The sequence below is a fragment of the Lepus europaeus genome, chromosome 13, assembly GCF_033115175.1.
Source record: "Lepus europaeus isolate LE1 chromosome 13, mLepTim1.pri, whole genome shotgun sequence".
Taxonomy (NCBI): Eukaryota; Metazoa; Chordata; class Mammalia; order Lagomorpha; family Leporidae; genus Lepus; species Lepus europaeus.
Genome location: NC_084839.1, coordinates 88382774 through 88405974, shown reverse-complemented (window position 1 = coordinate 88405974; position 23201 = coordinate 88382774). Strand labels below are relative to the sequence as shown.

The 23201-nt window shown below is 43.2% G+C and overlaps 1 protein-coding gene across 2 annotated transcripts; it reads left to right on the top strand.

Annotated features, from left to right (window-relative positions):
• The first annotated feature begins 748 nt into the window (after positions 1-748).
• TXNDC9 (thioredoxin domain containing 9) lies at positions 749-22608 on the top strand. 2 transcript variants are annotated; one of them, XM_062209947.1, is made up of 5 exons: positions 749-877; positions 2836-3053; positions 7160-7278; positions 13209-13463; positions 16668-22606. In XM_062209947.1, the coding sequence occupies exons 2-5, from the start codon at positions 2865-2867 to the stop codon at positions 16786-16788; spliced, it is 684 nt and encodes a 227-aa protein (XP_062065931.1). In that variant the 5' UTR covers positions 749-877; positions 2836-2864; the 3' UTR covers positions 16789-22606. The 2 variants fall into 2 exon arrangements, with proteins under 2 accessions (XP_062065931.1, XP_062065932.1); XM_062209948.1 differs by lacking the exon at positions 749-877 and adding an exon at positions 1515-1849 and having other exon boundaries at positions 16668-22608.
• Positions 22609-23201: the final 593 nt, after the last annotated feature.

Genomic DNA, 23201 nt, shown 5'->3' with positions numbered 1-23201 from the left:
CCCGGAGGGGGACAATGAGGCGGCCGGTTCCCCCACGTCAGCCCAGGGGCCCCGAGCGAGAAGGCAGGGCTGGGGGCCGGCAGGCGGCTCCGAAGCAGGTCCCGAGCTTCCTTTATGCCCCTGTATTCTTAGAAGCACGAAGTTCGGTATAGAATCACGATGAACCCATGATGAGCCCCCTCTGAGGTACCAGGACAAAATGGGAACCTCTCGCCAACGTCCGTGGATTATGAATGACGAGTATGGACAGTCACTACAAGAAGCGCACAGGGACATTTACAGAACGAGTTCTATAAATCCCGCCACGGGAGAACCTACTGGAGGGGTGGAAATGTTCCATCTCTGGACTCGGGCTTTGGTTTTTGGGTGTCAACGGGAAATTCTGTCTTGTTGTATAGGCTAGACCTCCATTTTAGAACAAAGGGCAACGTTCAAAAGACAATAGAAACGAGTTCGAGTGTCAACTCCCGAGCACGGTCTAGCTCCTGCATTTCTGATGTAATATGAGTGCTGAGGCACGAGCCTAAGAAAGTCGGACAACCCCAGCTGTTCCCTAAGAAACTACAAGTTCCAGCATACTTTGCGCTCTTTTCCCGCCGTGCAGTTTACCCCGAGGGAGGAGCCTCGGTTCCCGACCACCAGGCGTGCGGGGGGGGACCGGGAGAGGAGAGCGCATGCGTAGAGGCGCTCGCCATACGCCGGGCATCCTCCTCCCTCGGGCAATGTAGATTGTATCGCGAGACGACCGCAGCCAATGAGAAGGCGGAAGTGACGCGTGTCCGCGCCCGCCGGTAGCGGCTGAGAGGCTGAAACCAGAGTGCAACGCTCTTGTTAAGCGGCTATTACCCTCGCTTTTCAGGAATCGGCGAGAGCTTGGGTGAGGCAGAGGGTGGTGCGGCAGAGCCAGCCTCCGCGGCCCGGTGTTACGTGAGGCACCGCTGCTCAGCGTCGGGGCTGGGGGAGGGGCGCGGCCGGGACGCCGGTGTCCGGGCGGCGGCGGCGGCTCGGCGCATGCGCCGGGGGCGTTGCCGTCAGGGCTGCCGGAACTGAGCGCTGGTCTGGTCCCGGGGGCCCAGGGAGTGGCGGGGGTACTGTTGGTTCCCGGGGGTGCTGCTAAGGACGTGGGCCCTTGGTCGTTTGGTCGTCTGCCTGGAGGGGAGTGGGTAGGGGATTGGAGGACCCGCGGTGCCGCGCCCCGCCCTTCCGCTGGAGCTGTAGAAAAGGAGAAATCAGAGGCTGAAAAGTTACCCGGACCTCGGTCCTCTCCTGCCCCCCCCCCCCGGATGGGGTCACGACCGCCAGCCGCCCCCATATTCCGCGGTTCTGAGCTTGTTTGAAAACGCCGGGCGGGAGCGTCGCCGAGCCCCTGGCGGTAGCAGGTGCTGCCGCCCAGGCCGCCCAGCCCCGGGTCCGTCTGGCCTTGGGCTGGCCCCCGCCCCGAGCGGCGCAGGCCTCTGACCTCTTCCTGGAGAGAGTCTGTTACTGTACTCGGAGTGCAGCTCCGTCTCCGTTTCCTAGCGTTGACGATGTGCTAATTCCGTTTCTTACCCAGATTTCTAAGATCTTCAGTAATGCAGGTTGACTGTTCCTTATCTGAAATGCTGGGAACTGGAAGCGTATTGGATCTTGGATTTTTTTCCTTCAGATTTTGGAGTATATGCATATACATGATGAGTTATTTTCAGACTTTGAACTATATATGCATATACATGATGAGTTATCTTGGCAATGGGACCCAAGTCAAAACATGAAATTTACTTACATTGTATTTTCATCTTATACATCTAGCCTGAAGGCATTTTGTATAATATTTTTAGTGCACTTGCATTTTGACATCACGTCAGATCAGGTATGGAACTTTAAGTGGCTGGTATAATGTTGTTGCTCAACAAGTTAGATTTTAGATTTTTGGATTAAGATGCTCAGCCTGTATTTGTAAATGTGCCGTAACTCACTTCTTCCAGGTCTCCCATTTATAATTTGCTTTGGCAGGCAAATTATAAATTGTGTTTCTATGGTAATAGCTCAGACATAAAATTGCCCTTTGTTGCTGGTAGAAAACACCATTTCTTTTAAAACATATGCTGTACTTTAGATCTTTTCTCATCTGAATTGAATTTTAAAACATTTACACTGTGGAGTGATGGTTGCAGGGTGGCATCAGTGTTTTAAAAAATATTTGAAGTGTTTATTTTACATCAAAGCTAAGAACACTGGCTTTAAATAAATTGAATCCAATATTACTTTTTACAGTCTCATAGATTCTGTTATGTATAGGAGAATAGGAATGGACACTAACGCTTACAGAACACCAGACGCTGCCCTCTTACACAAATTCTGACAAGGTTCCTTAGGAGTTAAAGAAATGAAACTCACTTGGGCAGTGATCATAAAACAATCTAATATACTGAACTCTGTGTTGGACGAAGGTTTGATAAATGTACATGCTGTATGTGTAAAACTTCAGTACTTATAAATTATCACTGTTCACAGCCACTTCTGTTTTGCTTCCCTTTCCATTTGGTAAAGGATACTGATTATCAGTATAATTCACTAGTTATAACTTCACAACTCATTCTTCTGTGGTCTGGTTGTGGTTATAAAGATTTGTCTTTGCTTCGGTTTAGACAAAGACTAAGAAACACCTACAATTTGCTGTCTAAGCTTTTGGGTGGAACATTTAATTGAAAATTATTAAGCCTGATGTCAAATGCTCGGGTGCTGACACAGCAGTCCATGACGTACACATAGTACCGACTGCAGAAGTTGTGAAAGTAAGAGAGAAAGCCGTTTGCTGATTGTTGGCTTTTCTGTCTTTGTAAACTCTCTTCCCAGCCCAAGGCTGAACTGTGCCATTTGGAAGAATGGAAGCAGACGCATCTGTCGACATGTTTTCCAAAGTCCTGGAGAACCAGTTGCTTCAGACTACCAAACTAGTGGAAGAACATTTGGATTCTGAAATTCAGAAACTGGATCAGATGGACGAGGATGAATTGGAACGCCTCAAAGAGAAGAGACTTGAGGCGCTAAGGAAAGCCCAACAGCAGAAACAAGTAACCTCTCTGCCCTGCTTTCTGACATTGCTATAACAGTATGCGCCTAACAACTTCTATATACGTGTGCTGTAGCATATTTTGGTCCTCATGTGTAGGGTTTTTTGAATTCAAAGTACCTATCCCTGCTTAAAGTTTGCCCAGGAAAAAAAAAAACACAAAAGTTTTAAAGACACGTTTAAATTAGCTAAATCAGTGCTGCTCTCCACAGTAGGGTAAAAGCAAGAACTGCCCAAGATCGTTTTCGGAGTTTGGATTTGTTTAGTTGAGACAATAGACCAGAAACAGTGTCAGAAGATCCGGGGAGTTGGCAGTTTCCAGGAGTATTATGTCCATCCGAATTTAGATGTCTTCACAGCAAACGAGATAAGACAAAGAAGATGAGAGGCTTTGAGTCGATTTATGTTGAAGGGATTAATTCAGGCATTTGCAGCATAATCTTGTAATTATGTGGCTTCTGTGTTCAGGAAAGCAGTAGGTGCTGGGTCACAAAGGAAGGTGGCCCCATAGCCCTGTCCTTGCTGACCTCTTCTGGTTGCACATTAGCAACTAATTAAAGAAATTGTCACAGCCAGGAGATTTTTATAGAAAGACTGAATCTACTTGAATTGGCAGTAAGGAACATACATTAAATGATCCTTAAAGGAAGTTTTCACCAGTTCAAAACAGTCTGATCACGTATAATTAAAAACCAGCTAAGTCAGGCAAGATAACTTGAGACCTTGTTAATATGTAAACCAACTTAAAATGTATCACGGGGTACCTCAGAGGGTCCCATTATAGAGCTGCCATTGCATTTAAATAGTTTACTTATGTGGTTATTTGAAAAGCAGAGCAATAGAAAGAAAAGGAGAGACAGCTATCTTCCATTCACTGGTACGCTCCCCAGATGGCTGCAACAGCCAGGTCTGTGCCAAACCAAATCCAGGAACTGAGAACTAAATCCAAGTTTCCCGCATGGTGGCCGGGACGCAAGTACTTGGGCCTTCATCCACTGTGTTCCCAGGCACAATAACAAGAAGCAGAATTAGAAGTGAAGCAGCTGGAACTCAAACCAGCACTCTGATATAGGGTGCTATCAGTGGCTTAACCTTTTGTGCCACAATACCCTCTCAGTTTTGGTTTAAGATTTATTTATTAATTTGAAAGGCAGAGTTACAGAATTGGGGGGAGAGACAAAGAGAGCTTCCATCCACTGGTTCTCTCCAAATGGCTTCAAAGCCTGGAGTTAGGCGAGGCTGAAACCAGAACTCCATCTGGGTCTCAAACATGGCTGTCAGGGGCCTAAGTACTTGGGCCATCTTCTGCTCCTTTCCCAGATACATTAGCAGGGAGGTAGATTGGAAGTGGAGCAGCTGAGACTCAAACCTGCGCTCATATGGGATGCCAGCATTGCAGGGAGCAGCTTAACCTCCTGCGCCACAATGCTTGCCCCAGGTTTTTTTTTTTTTTTCATTAAAATGTTTTCTGTGGAAGTAGGCAAGAAACCTTAATAGTTTATATTAGTTATTTTTTTGAAAGAGTGGTGTTGAGCCGGCGCCGCGGCTCAACAGGCTAATCCTCCGCCTTGCGGCGCCGGCACACCAGGTTCTAGTCCCGGTCGGGGCACCGATCCTGTCCCGGCTGCCCCTCTTCCAGTCCAGCTCTCTGCTGTGGCCAGGGAGTACAGTGGAGGATGGCCCAAGTGCTTGGGCCCTGCACCCCATGGGAGACCAGGAGAAGCACCTGGCTCCTGCCATCGGATCAGCGCGGTGCGCCGGCCGCGGCGGCCATTGGAGGGTGAACCAACGGCAAAGGAAGACCTTTCTCTCTGTCTCTCTCTCTCTACTGTCCACTCTGCCTGTCAAAAAAAAAAAGAAAGAAAGAAAGAAAGAGTAGTGTTGATTGTATAGTAGTTTTTGACTTTCTGATCCATGAAGGGATTGGGGAAATCTGAATGCAGTGGTTGGTACTCAGCAGTCAATAGGCCTTTGCTAGTCTGTGGATTCCTGTGTCAACCCTCCTACTCTTATGGCAGCCAAAGATGTGGCACTAAGGAAGGGAACAGAGGGATAAGATGGAGAAGTGGAGCCTAGCAGAGACTTAGGTGTCACTGGGAGGGCCAGGTGCTGCCAGCTGCCACACCTCGGCAGGCCCATCCTCCTTAGGGAAGCACGTGCTGTATGGGAGGTTCTGTGCTAGGAGTCCAGGGGCATGGGGAGTATCTCTGGACAGGCATTGAACATGGGCCAAGGTGAAGAGTGAGCACACCCTCCCTCAAAGGAATCTGGACAGGCTCGGGTCTTCAGTGTCTTGGTTCAATACATGAGGATAAATAATGAAAGAATTAAGAGTACTTTAAATAAACGCTTTCTGTTGAAGGCAAGTGTCTTTGGTGAGTCAGGAAAACAGCGTGGAGGAACTGTATTTGAGAACTTAAAGTCTTTATAGAGACTACACGTAAGAAGACATTGTAAGCGGGGGCCGGCGTTGTGGCGCAGTGCGTTAACACCCTGGTCTGAACCACCGGCATCCCATTTGGGTGCCGGTTTGAGACCTGGCTGCTCCACTTCCGATCCAGCTCTCTTCTATGGCCTGGGAAAGCAGTGGAAGATGGCCCAAGTCCTTGGGCCCCTGCACCCACTTGGGAGACCTGGAGGAAGCTCCTGGCTCCTGGCTTTGGCTCGGCAAAGCTCCAGCCGTTGCAGTCAATTGGGGAGTGAACCGTCGGATAGAAGACTTCTCTCTGTCTCTGCTTCTGCCTCTCCTCTCCCTGTGTAACTCTGACTTTCAAATAAACTTTAAAAAAAAAAAAAAAAAAAGGTGACATTATCAGGGCCTTCTGTGAGAGAGAGCTCAATGTAAGCTGATAAAAGTTTGTATGAAAACCAGCAATACAGTCCGGGCTGTGTCAACTGAAGTCCAGAGGCAGAACAGAAATGGCACTCCTGGCTTCCCTGGGTGGGCCATTTCTGGAGGGCTGGATTCAGACCTCTGCCGTGTGTTGAAAGTTCACGGGCAGATGAGAGTACATTCAGAGGAGGACATCTGGGAAGAGGAAAATCTAGGAATCTTTTCACGTAGGAAAAAGGTAAAAAGAACTGGAAATGTTCATTGAGGAGAAGGGAAGACTTAGGCAAGATGGGTGATGATATTTGACAGGCTGATGTGTGAAAGAGGTAAACTATCTAAGACCAAGCTGAGATGCACAGATCAAAGCTAGAGACGTGTTGCAGTTTGATGTGAAAAGACCTTCCTAAAGATGAGATAGATGCAAAGAGATGCCTTGAAGCACACAAGCCACTTACCTTTCCAGGTGTTTTCCTATCGATTGCCTTATTTTCATTTCATGGCACAGGAGATAATTGTTTTGTCATCTGCACTTTACACATGAGGAGATGGAGGCTCAGAGAGGCTGCTAGAAGGCATAGCCAAAAATGGTAGCGCATGTGTTCATACATATGCCTTCTGCAGATAAGCCCAGTGCCCCTTTTCATTAGACCCAGCCTCCAGCCATGGTGTCAAGCTTCCTGCCGCAGAAAAGGTTCCAGAAGCTGAAAGGTGTCATCAGACTTGTTGATTTGATTTGGGGAGTTGGGTTGGGCACCATGTGAGTAGACTACCTTTTCTTCCAAGGACACCGCCCACTGGTGGCTAGCGTAGAAGAGGTATGTGTCTCCCTGAGGTGGTCAGCAGAGCAGGCAGGGCTCCGCAGTGTCAGTGCTGCTCTCTCCTGGGCTGCCTGGCCGTGACTCCTAGCATTACTACCGAACGCTTTGTAGTAACTTCTGGTTTTTGTTCAAGAGTGCAAAAAAATTAAATGGATGTTTACTGTGTCTTTCGAGACACAATTTTATTTTGGGAGTTCTGAGAAAGCAAATGTTGTAAATTGCCAAGACTTACAACGTTCATGTCTCCTGTCTGGGCAGTGCTGTGCAGTCAGTTCCCATGGGTGGTTTTGCATTGACACTAGAACTGTGGTAAACTCTCCAGGGATTCATTTCTCTGCAAGGTAAAATCCACTTCTTTACAAATTACAAATTACTATGGCAACTGGGACACTCAAGATGCCAGGTGGTACTGAGAGATACTGAACATGTGTAATACTTTGCTTCTCTCCAATTTAGGAATGGCTTTCTAAAGGACATGGGGAATATAGAGAAATTCCTAGTGAGAGAGACTTTTTTCAAGAAGTCAAGGAGAGCAAAAAAGTGGTTTGCCATTTCTACAGAGATTCTACATTCAGGTAACTTTATTTCCATCTGTGACTTTTTCTGAAATAGAATGAGATGTTTGGCTAGAGACACTCTGAGAAAACTAAAAGAACCACCTTCTCGTTGTTTCATTGTACTCTATGTACTCCAGTGCCGCCTTTAATGTTAGTCAGCACTTTCAAGTTAAACGAATGTTATTTTAACAATTAACTTAGACTTGTGATGTGAAAGTGTGACTACTATTGAAAAGCAACAATATTCCCATATGAATAGCTATACTTCCTGAATTATATTTTTGCTAGTTAAAAACATCTGAGAAAAATACACTTAAAATATGCCCACAGACTTTCACAGTTGGTGCTCAGTCACTCCTCAGCTGGCAGCTCTGTTGGCTGAGCAGCCCTGTCTGAGGACCCAGATGTCTTGGAAAGTGAACATGCCTCAGAAGAGATTAGACCGTAAACCAGAGAACTCAATCTTTCTCTTTTTTCTGGCCGACAGATTTGATTAGGTGATGGCATTTAAAAAAGTGAGAAACCTCGTTTTAATCTAGATTTTAGGACTTTTCTTTTAAAAAAAAATCAGAAAACTTGAAAGTAGCAGAGCTGAAGTTCACTGCAGTAGCACTGTTCCATTGCTGAGTTGCAACCACCTGCCTTAGATGGGCATCCACCATATTGTAGGGTCCCTGTCACTCACTGCTGTCTCGGCTCTGCCCTCTTGCCTCTGCTGCGTGCTGGCACTTGTCTTCATCTGACAACCCACAGCTTCATTTTTTTTTTTTTTTTTTTTTTTAGGATTTATTTATTTGAAAAGTAGAATTACTGGGGGGATGGTGGGGGGGGATGTCATTCCCCAGATGGCTCCAATGGCCAGACCTGGACCAATCTGAAGCCAGGAACCAAGAGCTTCTTCCAGGTCTCCCACATGGGTGCAGCGGCCCAAGGATCTGGGCCATCTTTATTTATTTATTTTAAGATTTATTTATTTATTTGAGAGACAGAGTTACAGTGAGAGAGAGAGACAGAGAGAAAGGTCCTCCTGCTGGTTCACTCCCCAGGTGGCAGCAACAGCTGGAACTGCACCGATCTGAAGCCAGGAACCAGGAGCTTCTTCTGGGTCTCCCATGCGGTTGCAGAGGCCCAAGGACTTGGACCATCTTCTGCTGCTTTCCCAGGCCATAGCAGAGAGCTGGATCAGAAGAGAGACAGCCAGAACTAGAACCGGCGCCCACATGGGATGCTGGTGCCACAGGCGGAGGATTAACCACCGTGCCATGGAGCCGGCCCCAGTCAGGGCCATCTTATGCTACATTCACAGGCGCATTATCAGGGAGCTGGATCAGAAGTGGGACAGCTGGGACTCGAACTGACACTTATATAGGATGCCAGCACCACAGGTGGTGGCTTTACCCACAACGCTACAGCACCAGCCCTACAGCTTCATTTGAGTTGGTGAAAATCCCCTGTAAGGAAGCATGGAGGGAAGAGATTAGGAAGGGGGAAGGGTTCAGAGAAACACTCTGCATTTGTGGTACACCGTCATCTCCCACTGGCACACCTTCCTTAAGCTGCCAGTCGTCAAGAGGTGAAATGTTGGTATCATATCAGTGTATGTGGTTGATACTATTTGTTCACTTGTGTGCCATGTCTTCTCTGACCAGAGAGTTATGGAAAGGCACAGTTTCATTGCATTGCAGCCCACTGTGCCCTGAGCGCGTAGCACTACAGCAAGGGTGGTGGGGAAACCTCTGTCCCGAGGAAAGCATGCGGTCTGGCCCTGCCAAGGCTGCCACAGGCAGGACTCAAAATTCAGTAAATCTGTAGCACCCTGATTTTTAAGTTGATAAGTTTGTATGGTCCATGAATGTTATAAATATCCAAATGGTCATTGGCAGAAGAAAGGTTCTCCACCCCTGCCCTAGAGTAACAGTGCCCAACAAATAGAAGTTGCTTGGTAAATGTATTTGGTAGACATGTAAACAGTGTTGCACCAGGAGTACTTTTCAGACAGAGCTGAAGATCAGAATTCAAGTCATTTAGTTAACCTGTTAATGTATCTAGCGAAGTTCTTAGTACTTAATATGACTACATGCTTTCTTGTAGGCTAGAATATTCACAGTAACCCTTCAAGGTAGGTACTGGTGTTTTGACCAATAAAATTTGAGAAAAGCTTTAGATGACTACGACACCAAATGCTTCTTGGGTCTTTTGTCAGTTTGCCTTTTGTGTACTTAGTATAGTTTTTTTCTCAAGTAAATTTGGGTTTAGCAAAAGTTTCTTGTAATCTTGATGCCTCTTTACTGTGCCCTGAAAGTTTCTTTCCTGTATCACATATGTAGTTCAGTAATGAAATCTCAGTGGAAAATGGTAAAAGAATCAGTGAATAAATGGTTTTTAAAGTTTTTTAATGGGCAGTTCAGCTTTTTAAATTTTGTCTCAGTTTTTATTTGATACAGAAATCCTCTATCCCCTGGTTTACTCCCCAAATGTCTGCATCATGCAAGATAGAAGTCCAGGGCTAGAAATTCAACTCATGTTTCTCACATGGGTGACAGGACCCAAGTACTGCTACTTCCCAGGGTGTACATTAACAACCAGACTCAAAGTGGAGCTGAGAATCTTAACCAAGCACTCTTGGTATGGGATGTGGATGTCCCAAGTGACATCTTAATGCTAGGCGAAACATCCAGCCATAATTATTATAGGTGTAAGCTCCTACCCTGAGTTTTTATAAACTGGTGAACACTGTGACAAATTATTTCTCATGGGACTATAACCACATAGACTCAAGCAGTATAAATAGATATATGGTTGAACTAACAGTACACATAGGCATTTTATCAATTACGTAATAAATTCTCAGATACTCAAAAATTAAGTTGCACAGTTCAAAAGGCCTACCATATTTTAAAAAAAAAAAATGTCCATTTTTTTTTTTAACAAAACCACTTTTATCTTTTCAAGAGAGGTTGGGAAGAGAAGGGAAAATTAGACTTCAAAGAAAAATAAAGTGGGTAAACAACTTAAAAGGTATAGGAAAGCATTAGAAGAATTTTAGAAATTTTATAGTAAGTATTGTTTTACTTATAATAGCAAAATACCTTTTAAAAGTATTTGCCGAATTAGGGACCAGCACTGTGATGTAGAAGGCTAGGCTTCTACCTGTAGTGCCAGCATCCCATGTGGGCACTGGTTTGAATCCCAGCTGCTCCACTTCAAATTTGGTTCCAAGCTAATATGCCTGAGAAAGCAGTGAAAGATGATCCAAGTACTTGGGCCCCAGTACCCATGTGGGAGACCCCACCAGCTGTTGCAGCCAATTTGGGAAGCAAACCAGAAGTTGGAAGATCTCTATCTCTGCCTTTAAAAAAAAAAAAAAAATATATATATATATATATATATGCCAAATTAAAGAGCATGTTTTACATACTCTGAGCAAGACACAGGTAATATTTTTACTAAAAATATTTAATAATATGCCCCCATTCTTTTTCTAGGCCCTCCCTTTAAATTGAACCTCCAAGTGCAATTAATGTTAAGGGTTTTTTGTCTCAAGACATTAAAGACATGTGATACAATGTAGATTATCAAAATAGGATTTTTCTATAACATTACAAAAGGAGATATGTAATCACTACAAGATTTGATTCAATTACTTTGTTTGGAAGTAGGGAGATAGAGATCTCCCATTTGCTACTTAACTCCCCACAAATGCCTACAGCAGCCAAGGCTGAACCAGGCCAAAGCCAGAAGCCAGAAATTCAATCCAAGTATTTCATGTAAGTGTCAAGGACCCAATTACTTGAGCCATCAGCTGCTTCCTTCCAGGGTATACATGAGCTGAAAGCTGGAACCAGGAGCAGAGCCAGTACTTGAGCCTCGGTACTCTAATATTGAATGCAGGTGTTCCCAGCAGCTTCTTTACTGCTACACCAAAATGTGCACAGATTATGCTGCTGATTTCGCACTTCATCTTTCTAAATTACCTATTGATAAAATACTGGCATGGGACTAGATTTAAAGACATAACATTCTAGGGCCAGCGCTGTGGCGTAGCGGGTAAAGCTGCCGCCTGCAGCGCCAGCATCCCGTATGGGCACTGGTTATAGTCCCAGCTGCTCCACTTCTGGTCCAGCTCTCTGCTATGGCCTGGGAAAACATTGGAATATGGCCCAAGTCCTTGGGCCCCTGCACCCGCATGGGAAGACCTGGAGGAATCTCCTGGCTTCTGGCTTCGGGTCAGTGAAGCCGTTGCAGCCAGCTGGGGAATGAACCAGTGGGTGGAAGTTCTCTCTCTCTCTCTCTCTCTCTCTCTCTGCCTCTCTGTGTAACTCTGACTTTCAAATAAATAAGTAAATCTTTAAAAAAAGACAACATTCCACAGGATGTTCATTGGTGTAAATGATAAGTGTATTTTAACTGCTAAACAGCAAGAATCTTTTGCTAAATGTCTAAATAGGATGATCATAATCTAAACATAAAGATTGTGGTTCTGTCAGACTTGTGACTTGGTATTTTCTTTCAGTATTCCCAAGTCTTGTCTTGAATTCCACTTCCAAAATAATAGCATCAGGCACCCTGATTTTACAGAATGCAACAGTTATTTCTCTGACCACTGGAATCTTCTAAGCTTGTCTGTGTTTTAGGACAGTACTTCTCCAAATACCAAAGTTGCTGGCTATTAAAAGCCCCATGTCTGGTTAGGCATGTGACACGGAGGTTAAGTTGCCACTTGGAATCCTATATCCCATATCTGTTCATGTCCTGGCCCTTCTGTTTCCAGTCCAGCTTCCTGCTAATGAGTGCAGTGGGAGGCAGCAGATCATGGTTCAAGTAGTTGGGGTGCTGCCACCCATGTGAGAGACCTGGATTGAGTTCCTGGATTTTGGCTTCAACCTGACCCAGCCCTGACTGTTGAGGGCAGCTGAGGAGTGAACCAGCTGGTGGAATATCTATGTCTCATTCTCTCTGCCTGTCAAATGAAAAAAAAAAATTTTTAATGGGGGAAAAAAACCTCCATGCTGCTTTTGTCTTTTGAGTTGTATATCTTCATATTTCATTCCACCTTCAATTAGTGGTAGGGCAACAGGCATTAGAACTCTTCTAAGGCCTGCAACACAAAATCAGGAGTACAACACTTGGGTTCTTCAGAAAGCTAATTTCAAGTCCTCAGCTAATCTGGTTAGATGGTGGTGTGACACCATCAAGAGGCCACTTGAAAACATGACACTTTCTCTAGCGTTAGTGTAAGTGTAGTGTCTTCAGTTGCTTCATATATTCTTACTATTGTAATCCCATACTTCTTGAGTTCTCCCATAAATTTTCTTGGGTTATAGTAGGTAGATTATAAATAATAAGTCTTGCATTTTTTGGGTTTTTAAAATTTTTGATGTATTTATTATTGAAAGGCAGACAGACAAAGAGAGCTCTTTCTTCTCCTGATTCACTCCCCAGATGCCTGCGGCTGCCAGGACTGAGCCAGGCTCAAGTAAGGAGTCCAGGTGTTCTACGAGAGAGATAGGGTCCCAAGTACCTAAGCCAGTACCCCTTGCCTTCCAGGGCCAGAATTGGAAGCAGAGCCATGACCTGAACTCAGGCACTCCAGTATGGAATGTGGGTGCTCAAGCAGCATCTTTTTTTTTTTTTTTTTTAAGATTTATTTATTTGAAAGAGTTACAGAGAGAGATAGAGACAGAAAGAAAGAGGTCTTCCATTTACTGGTTCATTCCCCAGATGGCTGCAACAGCCAGAGCTGAGCTGATCTAAAGCCAGGAATTTCTTCCAGGTCTCCATGTGGATACAGGAGCCCAAGCAGTGCTCATTTCAGATTCTTAAAGGTCTCTGGGTACTATGAAGTTTAGATCTGTCCTTAATGTTTCCTGTTTGAGATACCAGGAAACATGAATAAGGGAAACAGCGATAAAGATGTACCTTACTGATGTTTATGTTGTGACTTACAGGTGTAAAATACTAGACAGACATTTGGTGATATTGTCCAAGAAACATCTTGAGACAAAATTTTTGAAGCTGAACGTGGAAAAAGCACCTTTCCTTTGTGAGAGACTGCGTATCAAAGTCATTCCCACACTGGCACTGGTAAAAGACGGGAAAACACAAGATTATGTTGTTGGATTTACCGACCTAGGAAATTCAGATGACTTCACTACGGAAACTCTGGAATGGAGGCTCGGTTGCTCTGATATTCTTAACTACAGGTAACTTTCATCAGAAAAAACATTTATCTAGTTGGCATTTTCAGAGAAGTTTCTTGTAACTTTTTTTTTCCCCCAAGATTTACTTACTTGAAAGGCACAGTGAGAAAGAGATTGAACTTCATCTACTGGTTCACTCCCCAAATGGCCACAGTGGCTAGGGCTGGAGCTGAGCCGGGCCAAAGCCAGGAGCCAAGAATTCCATTTCCATCTCCAGCATGGGTGGCAAAGGCCCAACTTGGGCCATCCTGTGCTGCATTCCCAGGTACATTAGCAAGGACCTGGATCAGAAGTGGAGCAGCAGAGTATAATTGGCACTCATACAGGATGCCAGCATTGCAGGCAGCTGCTTAGCTCAGTATTCCACGGTACCAGCCCCTCTTTCTTGTATCTTACTAAATTAAGAGCTTTTAACTGAGATGTAAAAAGTTTAAAAGCATAGCTCTTAAAATGTGATTGCGGGGCCAGCACTATGGCATAGTGGGTAAAGCCACCGCCTACAGTGCCAGCATCCCATATGGGTGCCGGTTCGCGTCCCAGCTACTCCACTTCCAAACCAGCTCTCTGCTATGGCCTGGGAAAGCAGTAGAGGATGGCCCAGGTCCTTGAGCCCCTGCACCTGCATGGGAGACCAAGAGGAAGCACCTGGCTCCTGGTTCCAGATCGGCGCAGTTACAGCCAGCTGGGGAGTGAACCAGTGGATAAAGATTGATCTCTGTCAGTGTCTCTGCCTCTCCCTCTGTCTCTCTGTAACTCCGTCTTTAAAATTAAAAAAAAAAAAAGATTAGCGCAGAAAGATCAGATTTGTGGAGGCTTGCTTTGTGGTGCAGCAACCTAAGCAAACCGCTGCCTTTGATGCCGGCATCCAATATGGATATTGGTTCAAGTCCAGGCTGCTCCACCACTGGTCCAGCTCCCTGCTGTTGTTTCCTAGGAAGGCAACAAAGATGGCTCAAGTGCTTGGCCCTTGCCACTGATGTGGGAGACCTGGATGGACTTCCAGGCTCCTGGCTTCAGCCTGGCCCAGCCCAACAATTGCAGCCATTTGGGGGTGAACCAGTGGATGGAAGAAGATACCACTCTTTCCTTGTCTCTCTGTCTCTCTGTAACTCTGCTTTTAAATAAATAAGTAAATCTTTAAAAAAAAAAAAATACCAGACTTCTAGATAAATCTGAGTCTTAGAGTATACCTGACTAAAAGTGTTCAACCTTTAAATATGCTATTGAAATTGATTCTGTATTAGTCAGGAAACCCAAAATAACAAGTTGACTGTTTCAGATTGAGGCCCCATTACTCCAGTTGACAATGACTTAAGTGATTCTCTTTGGGGAAATTTAAAACATGCTACTATAAAGATTATATTTTGAAATGTTAGATTTTTTAGGGGTTCTGTGCTTAGTTTATATTTCTGCGGAGAAAAGTCTCAAAGTCTAAAATGCAGTGTCCATTTCTCATTCATTTCTTTGTCCACTTCTCAAAAAAAAAAAAAACTTTATCTAATTCCACAAATCAGAACATCATCTTAAGTCTTGCCCCTGTTAGTGATTTGCAAAAATAACAGGTAAAATTATGCAGTTATCATTCCAAAGGTATAGTGTCTTTCAGTGAGTAGAAAGTTGTCATCTTTTCTCTCCCCTTCTTCCTCTCTACTTTTTTCTAAATCCTCTACTAGACATGCCTACCTCATTCTTATGCTATGTAAATTGGTTTCATTTTATTAATATTAATAGAATACTAATGTTAAAATTATATACTTTGAAAAGACTTCACACTTCTAACACGTTGCATACTCTACCCACATTCTCTTATTTTAAACATTTTATATTTACTTTATCATTCTGTTTGTAGATAGAAGTAAAATTTTATTTCAGAACCATTTGAGTAGAAGTTATGGATGTCCCTTGACTCCTAAGTATTTCCATATGTATTCCCTAGGAAGAGGGACATTTTCTTACATAGACGCAGTGCAATATTAAAATAGGAATTATATAGACAGGAATTTACAGACCTTATGACATTTTACCATTATCCCAGTAATGTCATCTATACAAAAAAAAGTGTCACATCTACTTACATGTCTTTAGCTTTTTGTAATTTACAATTTGTTAGTTTCTTTACTTTTCAAGACTTTGGTATTTTTGAAGAGTTATTATTTTATAGAACAAGGTTCTATATAAGGTTATTATTTTATAGAACATCCCTCCTTTGGGTTTTCTAATATTTCCTCAAGATTTGGTTCATAATATGCATTTTTGACAAGCATTTTATGGAAGTGACGCTGGATCCCTTTTCATCAGGAGGCTTATGATGATGGTTTGTCTCACTTCTAGTGATAATTGCACGTCTCTGAGGCCAAATGGTAATTTAATGAGGTACTCTCCCATCTCCTCCACTTAGTATTCAGTGAGTTGTAGTCTGTTACTGTTATTACTTACTTTGACATTCACATAGCCCCAGATTTGACCCAGGGCCTCATTCATGCTGGCCTCTGTATTCTTTGGACATAGCCCCATAATTCTTTAAGCACTTCTTTTCTGGTATAAACAAGGTGTGTTGGGGGTTACATTGTATTCTCCCTTGAATCAGCTGTTTCTCCAAGGGGCTGTGCTTCCTTTTAGTGACAAATGACTTTTCAAAACTAACATCTGGTTTCTAGGAATACTCCCCAGATATTTTTTAAAGAAATGTCACATTTTATTTCTCAGACCTCATTGAAAAGTTTAATACCAATTCCAGGCCAATGATACTGAATTCCATAAGTTTTGCTGATATCTCTAGAGACCTGAATATTGAGGAATATTAAACAGAATCAAGCTAGTTATAGCAGGTTAGCTATGAGAAGTAGAGTAGCATTGTTTGTCATTCTAACAGTAAAAAGAATTTCTAATACAGGCTCGCCATATCCAGAACCAATAAAAACCAAAATGCTCTTCTGTGCTTTTCAATCAGAAATTCTGTTGACACAGCCTTGAAATGTTAATGAATAATTAGTGAGAAATGGGGAAAAAATTACCTAAGTGGTACAAAATGAGATTTAAAGCTATTAATCATCAGGGTGGGTATTATACCTCTTCCATGACACATACTACAAAGAAATTGTGTTATATTCTAAGAGGAAGAAAAGATTTTTTTTGACTAAAACTTAATGTCTCAACTGTTCTAAACTATGAAGGATAAAATACTATTCAAATTTGTTTTATTTGTAGTGGAAATTTAATGGAGCCACCATTTCAGAACCAAAAGAAATTTGGAACAAACTTCACAAAGCTGGAGAAGAAAACTATCCGAGGAGGAAAGAAATATGATTCAGACTCTGATGATGATTAGAGCTCAATAATTCCTTGTAAATCGTCTTCTTATTTCTACAATTACTTCAGGTTTAAATGTGTTTTCTAAATTCTGTTGCTTTTGATCCATTGATCATCAGTACTCATATTCTGGAGATTTATATACTCCAACCATTGAAAAGCATCTTTACCATATTCTCTGTGGCCATCATGTTTCAGTTGAGGAAAATGTCTGAGTTCTTAAATTATCTGGGAAGAGTGTGGATTCTCTATTTTTGAGGTTGATTTTATCACATATGTTTCTTACATCTTTATACCATTCACAATTGTGTTTTTAATCTACTTATTAGAATTAGAAATTCAGCAGACTATTTCAGGACTGATTCTTAATCAGCGTTATTTACTTTCTACAACAGGTCATGTAACATTTACTGGTGTAACATTGCACTTGTAAATGAACTATGAACACGCTTCACCTTGGGAATATTTAAGTAACTATTAAAGAACTGCTTATTTATTCTGGATGCTTCATGTTGATGTTGAATCAACTGATGGCAGCAGAACACTATTTCAGGTTGTGAACATACTGCCTTAAAGGTCCTCATTGCCTGTATTTTAATCATGCATTAAACAGTAATCAGGAAACACTTGAAATGGCAACTGAGGAAATCCACTGACTCTCCTCAATGAAACAGCCGTAACAGGTAAAAATTGTTTTTTAAAAAATGTTTAAGTTTCTGAAAGTTGTCAAAAGTACAAACTGCCAAAATATTTATTCAAGAAAATCTAAATCTAGGTTTAAAAGAAAAAAGTCTGTGGCATTTGAGCCCTGACCTCACTTCCCCTCCCTTCAGATCCCAGTCTGGGCCTACAGCTTCTCCTTTTGAAGAGTAGATTAACGTTACTTCTCACTCCCCTCAGCTTCGTGTTACAGAAGCACTTTGCCAAGCAAAAATAGCCAAGGAGTCTAAAGCTGCTTCCTCTATCTGGTCCCTGCTTGTAGTTCAGAAGCTGTGACACAGGAATGGCACATCAACAATATTGGACTCCAAATGCTTTTGCCCCAGCTTACCCATAGGGTGGAGGTTCCATACAAGGTGAGGCAAGCAGAAAAGTCCAGAGACTACCACCCACTTCCCCACTTGCAGGCTGTGGGTGTCGTTTCTGAAAAAGCAGGCTACTATATATCTTCAGCTCTGTATCAGCAGCACAGCAGTCTATCAAGTGGGAATGGCATGCCGTAAAAACAGCTCCATAACATTCACTAAAGGGCCTGACTATTTATATTAGAGTAATGGAGAAGTTAGAGTATGAGGGTGCTGCCAAATACAGTGGGTCGTTGCAGTGGGGTATGGCGTAATGGCAGTGAAGAGGAGACGGGTAGCTCCATGATTGCAACAGGCAGTGGCAACAAGAAAAGACCAACAAAAAGTTCAACAAAGAATGACAGAGGCAGAGTCCTAGGGTAGAGTAAGATTCAAAGATACTCTACAGGGGCCTGAATTTCATTGGATCAAGCAGTCAACTCCCACCCCCACCCCGAGCAGTGTCAGATGAAGTATAGAGGTTAGCTAGCAGAAGTAGTTGCTAACAGCAGGATGTAATAACAATAGAGGCAAACTATCTAGAACCTTTCCAGGGAGTTTAGGAAGGGAAACAGTGAAGCAGAACCCTCTCCAAAAAGAAAAAATCCTCCTGTCCTTGGAATTGGAGGGAGAAGTTAGGGTGATTAAATACCCCCAGACCTAATTGTCTGAGGAAGAACAGCAGAGGCCACACTTTTCAGGGTAAAAGGACTTAGCTGGAACAGTTTAGCCAAGTAACTAAATAAGCCCAATTTGGGAAGAAAGAGACACGAATAGGCAGACCTGCTGTGACATGTTATCTAAAATACCCAGTTTTCAATAAAAAATTCAGACATGCAGAGAAACAAGAAACTGATCCATACATAGAGAACAAGAGGAAGAAACAACCCACATGTTGGAAGCAGACCTCAAAGTACAATTTTTTTATTTTTTTATTTTTATTTTTTTATTTTTTGACAGAGTGGACAGTGAGAGAGAGACAGAGAGAAAGGTCTTCCTTTGCCGTTGGTTCACCCTCCAATGGCCACCGCGGCCGGCGCACTACACTGATCCAAAGGCAGGAGCCAGGTGCTTCTCCTGGTCTCCCATGGGGTGCAGGGCCCAAGTACTTGGGCCATCCTCCACTGCCCTCCTGGGCCACAGCAGAGAGCTGGCCTAGAAGAGGGGCAACCGGGACAGAATCCAGTGCCCTGACCAGGACTAGAACCCGGAGTACCGGCACCGCAAGGCGGAGGATTAGCCTATTGAGTCACGGTGCCGGCCTCAAAGTGCAATTACTAACATGTTGAAACTAAAGGAAATAATTGATGCTGGATGTGAAAGAAGGTATGTGACAGTATTCCATCAAATGGAGTATATCAGTAAATTAAGGAATTATGATAAAACTAAGTGGAAATTCTGGAATTACAAGGTACAAAAACTGCAATGATGAATTGAGAAGTGCTCAAAAGTAAATCAGCCTTTAGTAAAAAGAATCTGGAAATAAAGATTAATCAGTATGAATGAGATAACACAATCCAAAAAATACAAGAGAAGAAAAGTATGAAACATGAGTTATCAGGCTGGTGCTGTGGGCTAGCAGGCAAAGCTGACCTATAATGCCAGCATCCCAACTGGGTGATGGTTCCGGTCCTGGCTGCTCCACTTTCAATCCAACTTCCTGCTAATGCACTTGGGAAAACAGCAGAAGATGGCCCATGTGCTTGAGCCCCTAGCACCCACATGGAAGAATGGGATGAAGCTCTTGGCTCCTGGCTTTGGCCTGGCCTAGTGCTGGCCATTGTGGCCACCTGGGTCATGAACCAGCAGGTGGAAGACTTCTTGGTTTCTCCCCCTCTGAAGCTCTGATTCTCAAGTAAGTCTTTTTTTAAAATGATCTTAAAAATCAATTATATGTGCTGGTGTTAAAGGAGAAAGAAAAAAATTATAAATACCTGAAAATCCCAAATTTGATGAAAAACAGTAACCCAAGATCAACAATTTTAAGATAATCGATCCATACCCAGATAGAGTAAAAAATGATGAACGGCAAAAAAAATGTTGAAACATCAAAAGAAAAAAAACACTCATCTTGCACAGGACAGAAAAAAATCTTGAAAACCACAAAAGAAAGATGAAATATATACAAGAAAAACCCTGTGGAAATTAACTTCTCAGAAACAATGGGAGCCCAAAGGCAGAAGAATAGCAGGAAGAACTGCTCAAAGGAAAAAAAAGCCTTCTCAACTAAGAATCTTATTTCTTTTTTTTTCTTTTTTCTTTTTTTTTTTTTTTTTTTTTTTTTGACAGGCAGAGTTAGAGACAGAGAAAGGTCTTCCTTTTTCCGTTGGTTCATCCCTCAAATGGCTGCCACAGCAGCTGCACCGATCCAAAACCAGGAGCCAGGTGCTTCCTCCTGGTCTCCCATGCGGGTGCAGGGCCCAAGCACTTGGGCCATCCTCCACTACCCTCCTGGGCCACAGCAGAGAGCTGGACTGAAAGAGGAGCAACCAGGACTAGAATCTGGGGTGCCGGCACCACAGGTGGAGGATTAGCCTAGTGAGCCGTGGCACCGGCCAAGAATCTTATTTCAACAAAAGTATTAGAAGTGAGGGCAAAATGAGGTTATCTTTTTTTTTTTTTTTTTTTTGGTAAAGACAAGGTGAGCTGAAGTGAGAATTCCTGTGACGTACATCTAGAAAAAAATGTTGCAGGAAATTTTTTCAGTGTGAAAACAAGACCACACTGACAAATCCTGCCTCAAAAAATTAAGTGAAAATTACACAGAAACGTCTTAAGATGTTGCAATTAATCTATTTCTCCTTGTTCTATAAAACAACATAACTGTGTACATATAACATAGAGAAATGTGTATTTGCAAAAATCAAGTGGGTGGACACCTGTATTGCAATAATGAATCTACAGGAAGAAATGCACAGAATGAGAAATTATAAATAAGACTAGCAAATGTACTTGCTCTCCCTTCAGGTATTATGAAAGACCTTGGATTATAAGAAGTGTTAATGCATTTAGACTGTGATGCAGTGATACACATGTATGCAACTGACTAGAAGGAACAGAGCTGTAGAGTAGATTCTAATAAGATCATTCTTTTGGGTCCTTGGTTCCAAAATGACAAATGAAGGAACAATGGCCATGCTAAAAGGGGCTGTGGCCACGTGCAGCAAACTGCTCTCACTGTGTGCCGAAGGACAGGGCCAATAAGAAGTTTGTCATTTGAAACAGTGGAGGCTGCAGCCATCAGGGACATTGCCGCAGCAGTGTTTTCGATGCCTGTGTGCATTGAAGCTGTATGTGAAGTTACATTATTGTGTGGGTGGACGCAGTTCACAACCTGGTGGTCAGAAATCTGTATCATGAAGCCTACGAGGACCAGACACCACCACCCCAATTTAGGCCTGCCGGTGCAGTCCCACAGCCTCCACCAAAGCCCATGTAAGGAATGTGATCTTTAAGGGTTGAAGAAAAATTATTCTCTGGAAAATAAAAGTGGAAATGTATGCTTCATATCAAAAAAAGATGTATAAGGTCTACGTTAACTACTAAAGAAATAATTGAAAAAGTACATACTGAAAAAAATCATTAAAAGAATTAAAATATACCAGAATATGTTCACTCATATAAAAGAAGGCAGAAATCAACTGGAAAACAGTAAACTGACAAAAACCCAACCATATTAATAGTGACATTGGACAATGAATTAATCATAAAGCAAATGTCACAGTGGGTTTTAAAACCATGATCCTGGGGCACATATTGTGGCACAGTGGATTGCACTGCCAGTTTGGACACCTGCATCCCAGTTCAAGGCCTGGTTCCTATACTTCTAATCCAGCTTCCTGCTAGTGCACCTGGGAGACAGCAGATGATGGCTGGACTGGAAGAGGAGCAACTGGATAGAACAGCTGTGCCAATATATGGGATCCTGGTGCCACAGGCGGAGGATTAACCAAGTGAACTGTGGTGCCAGCCCCAAAACTGTCTTTTAAAGGAAAAGAAAAGTTTGGGATATTCAGGCAAAAAGGTAAGGTCATTTTTATGAGGAAGAAAAATGGGTTAGCCTTGGAATTTTATCTACTACACTTTATGTCAAAAGACAGTAGAGAGATTGGATTAAGATAGCAGAGTAGGGAGGGAGCTTACTGTTCTAGTCTAGGAAAAGATAATTTTTAAAAAGTGGAGAGATTGTAGTCTCAAGGCAGTTAGGGAGAAAACAGTAGAGGAAACTCCAAACAAATCAGAGGGACACAGTGGACCTACGTGGAGGGTAGGGGTGCACAAAACTCAGACCCCAGCAGCCAAGAGCCTCCACACCAGTGCTGGAGAATGAGGTGAGCCCAGCCACTGACAATAAAGCTGTAGGAAGAGCCTGGAGGGAATCTGGCTTCAAAGTCTGTGGGAGACAGTGTACCTGCCAAACTAAAGGAGAAAAAAGAGGGGTCACATTTCTCTCTCCCCGATCACCCTGCAACAGTGTCCCGTAACAAGCCAATAGAGAGCGGGTGACATTTTGGACATACATAACAGCTGCACCAGCTTGTGTCCACACTCAGCAGCCAGCTGAGTGGAGATTCCTGAGTCTGGTGGGGAGAACTGACAGGAGGCTGGGTGCTTGTGACTATGGAAGGCTTGTGTGCCGGGATTGTGAAAACATTGAGGCTGTGTGCGAGGGCTCAGAGTGTGGCTGGGACTTTGGGCAGTCACTGGGAAACTGGACATGCTCAGGGCTCTCTGGTTACCTGGTGAGGGACATTGCTGGCGAATCTGTGCTTACATCAAGGACTGCACAGATCATTTGCGTGGTCCTGTGGCAGCACAGGTGACTATTATACCCACTTGGGCTAGCTCCCAGCCACTGGTCTCCTTTGAGGAGAGCAGGTGAGCTGAGTCTATGTCAACAGAGCAGAACAAACTCCTCTGATTTAAAGAAAAAAAAAAATTACCATGTCCAACCTGGGTGTCACTTTAGATACTCCCTTCACCCTGGAGAACTGAACAGAGCTCCCTGGCCACACACACCACACACCTCTAGGTGTTCACTGAAGGGTAGATACTCCACTAATCCACAAAGGTATAGCCCAAAGATAAAACCTGCCACAGTGAAAAAACAAAGAAACCAACGAGTATCTCCACAAATGCTGAATAATAAATGCTTTAATTCAAGAAATAAGAATAAGGAACACAACATGATGCCCCCAAAAGGATACACTTCAGTACTAGACTGTGAAGATGAACAGATTGAAGAAATGCCAGAAATGGAAGTCAAAAAATTGATTGTAGGATTACTTAGAAGTAATCAGAAGCAAATGCAAGAACTAATAAATTCCATATATGACATGAAAGAAAATTACTCCCTTGAAATCGAGAT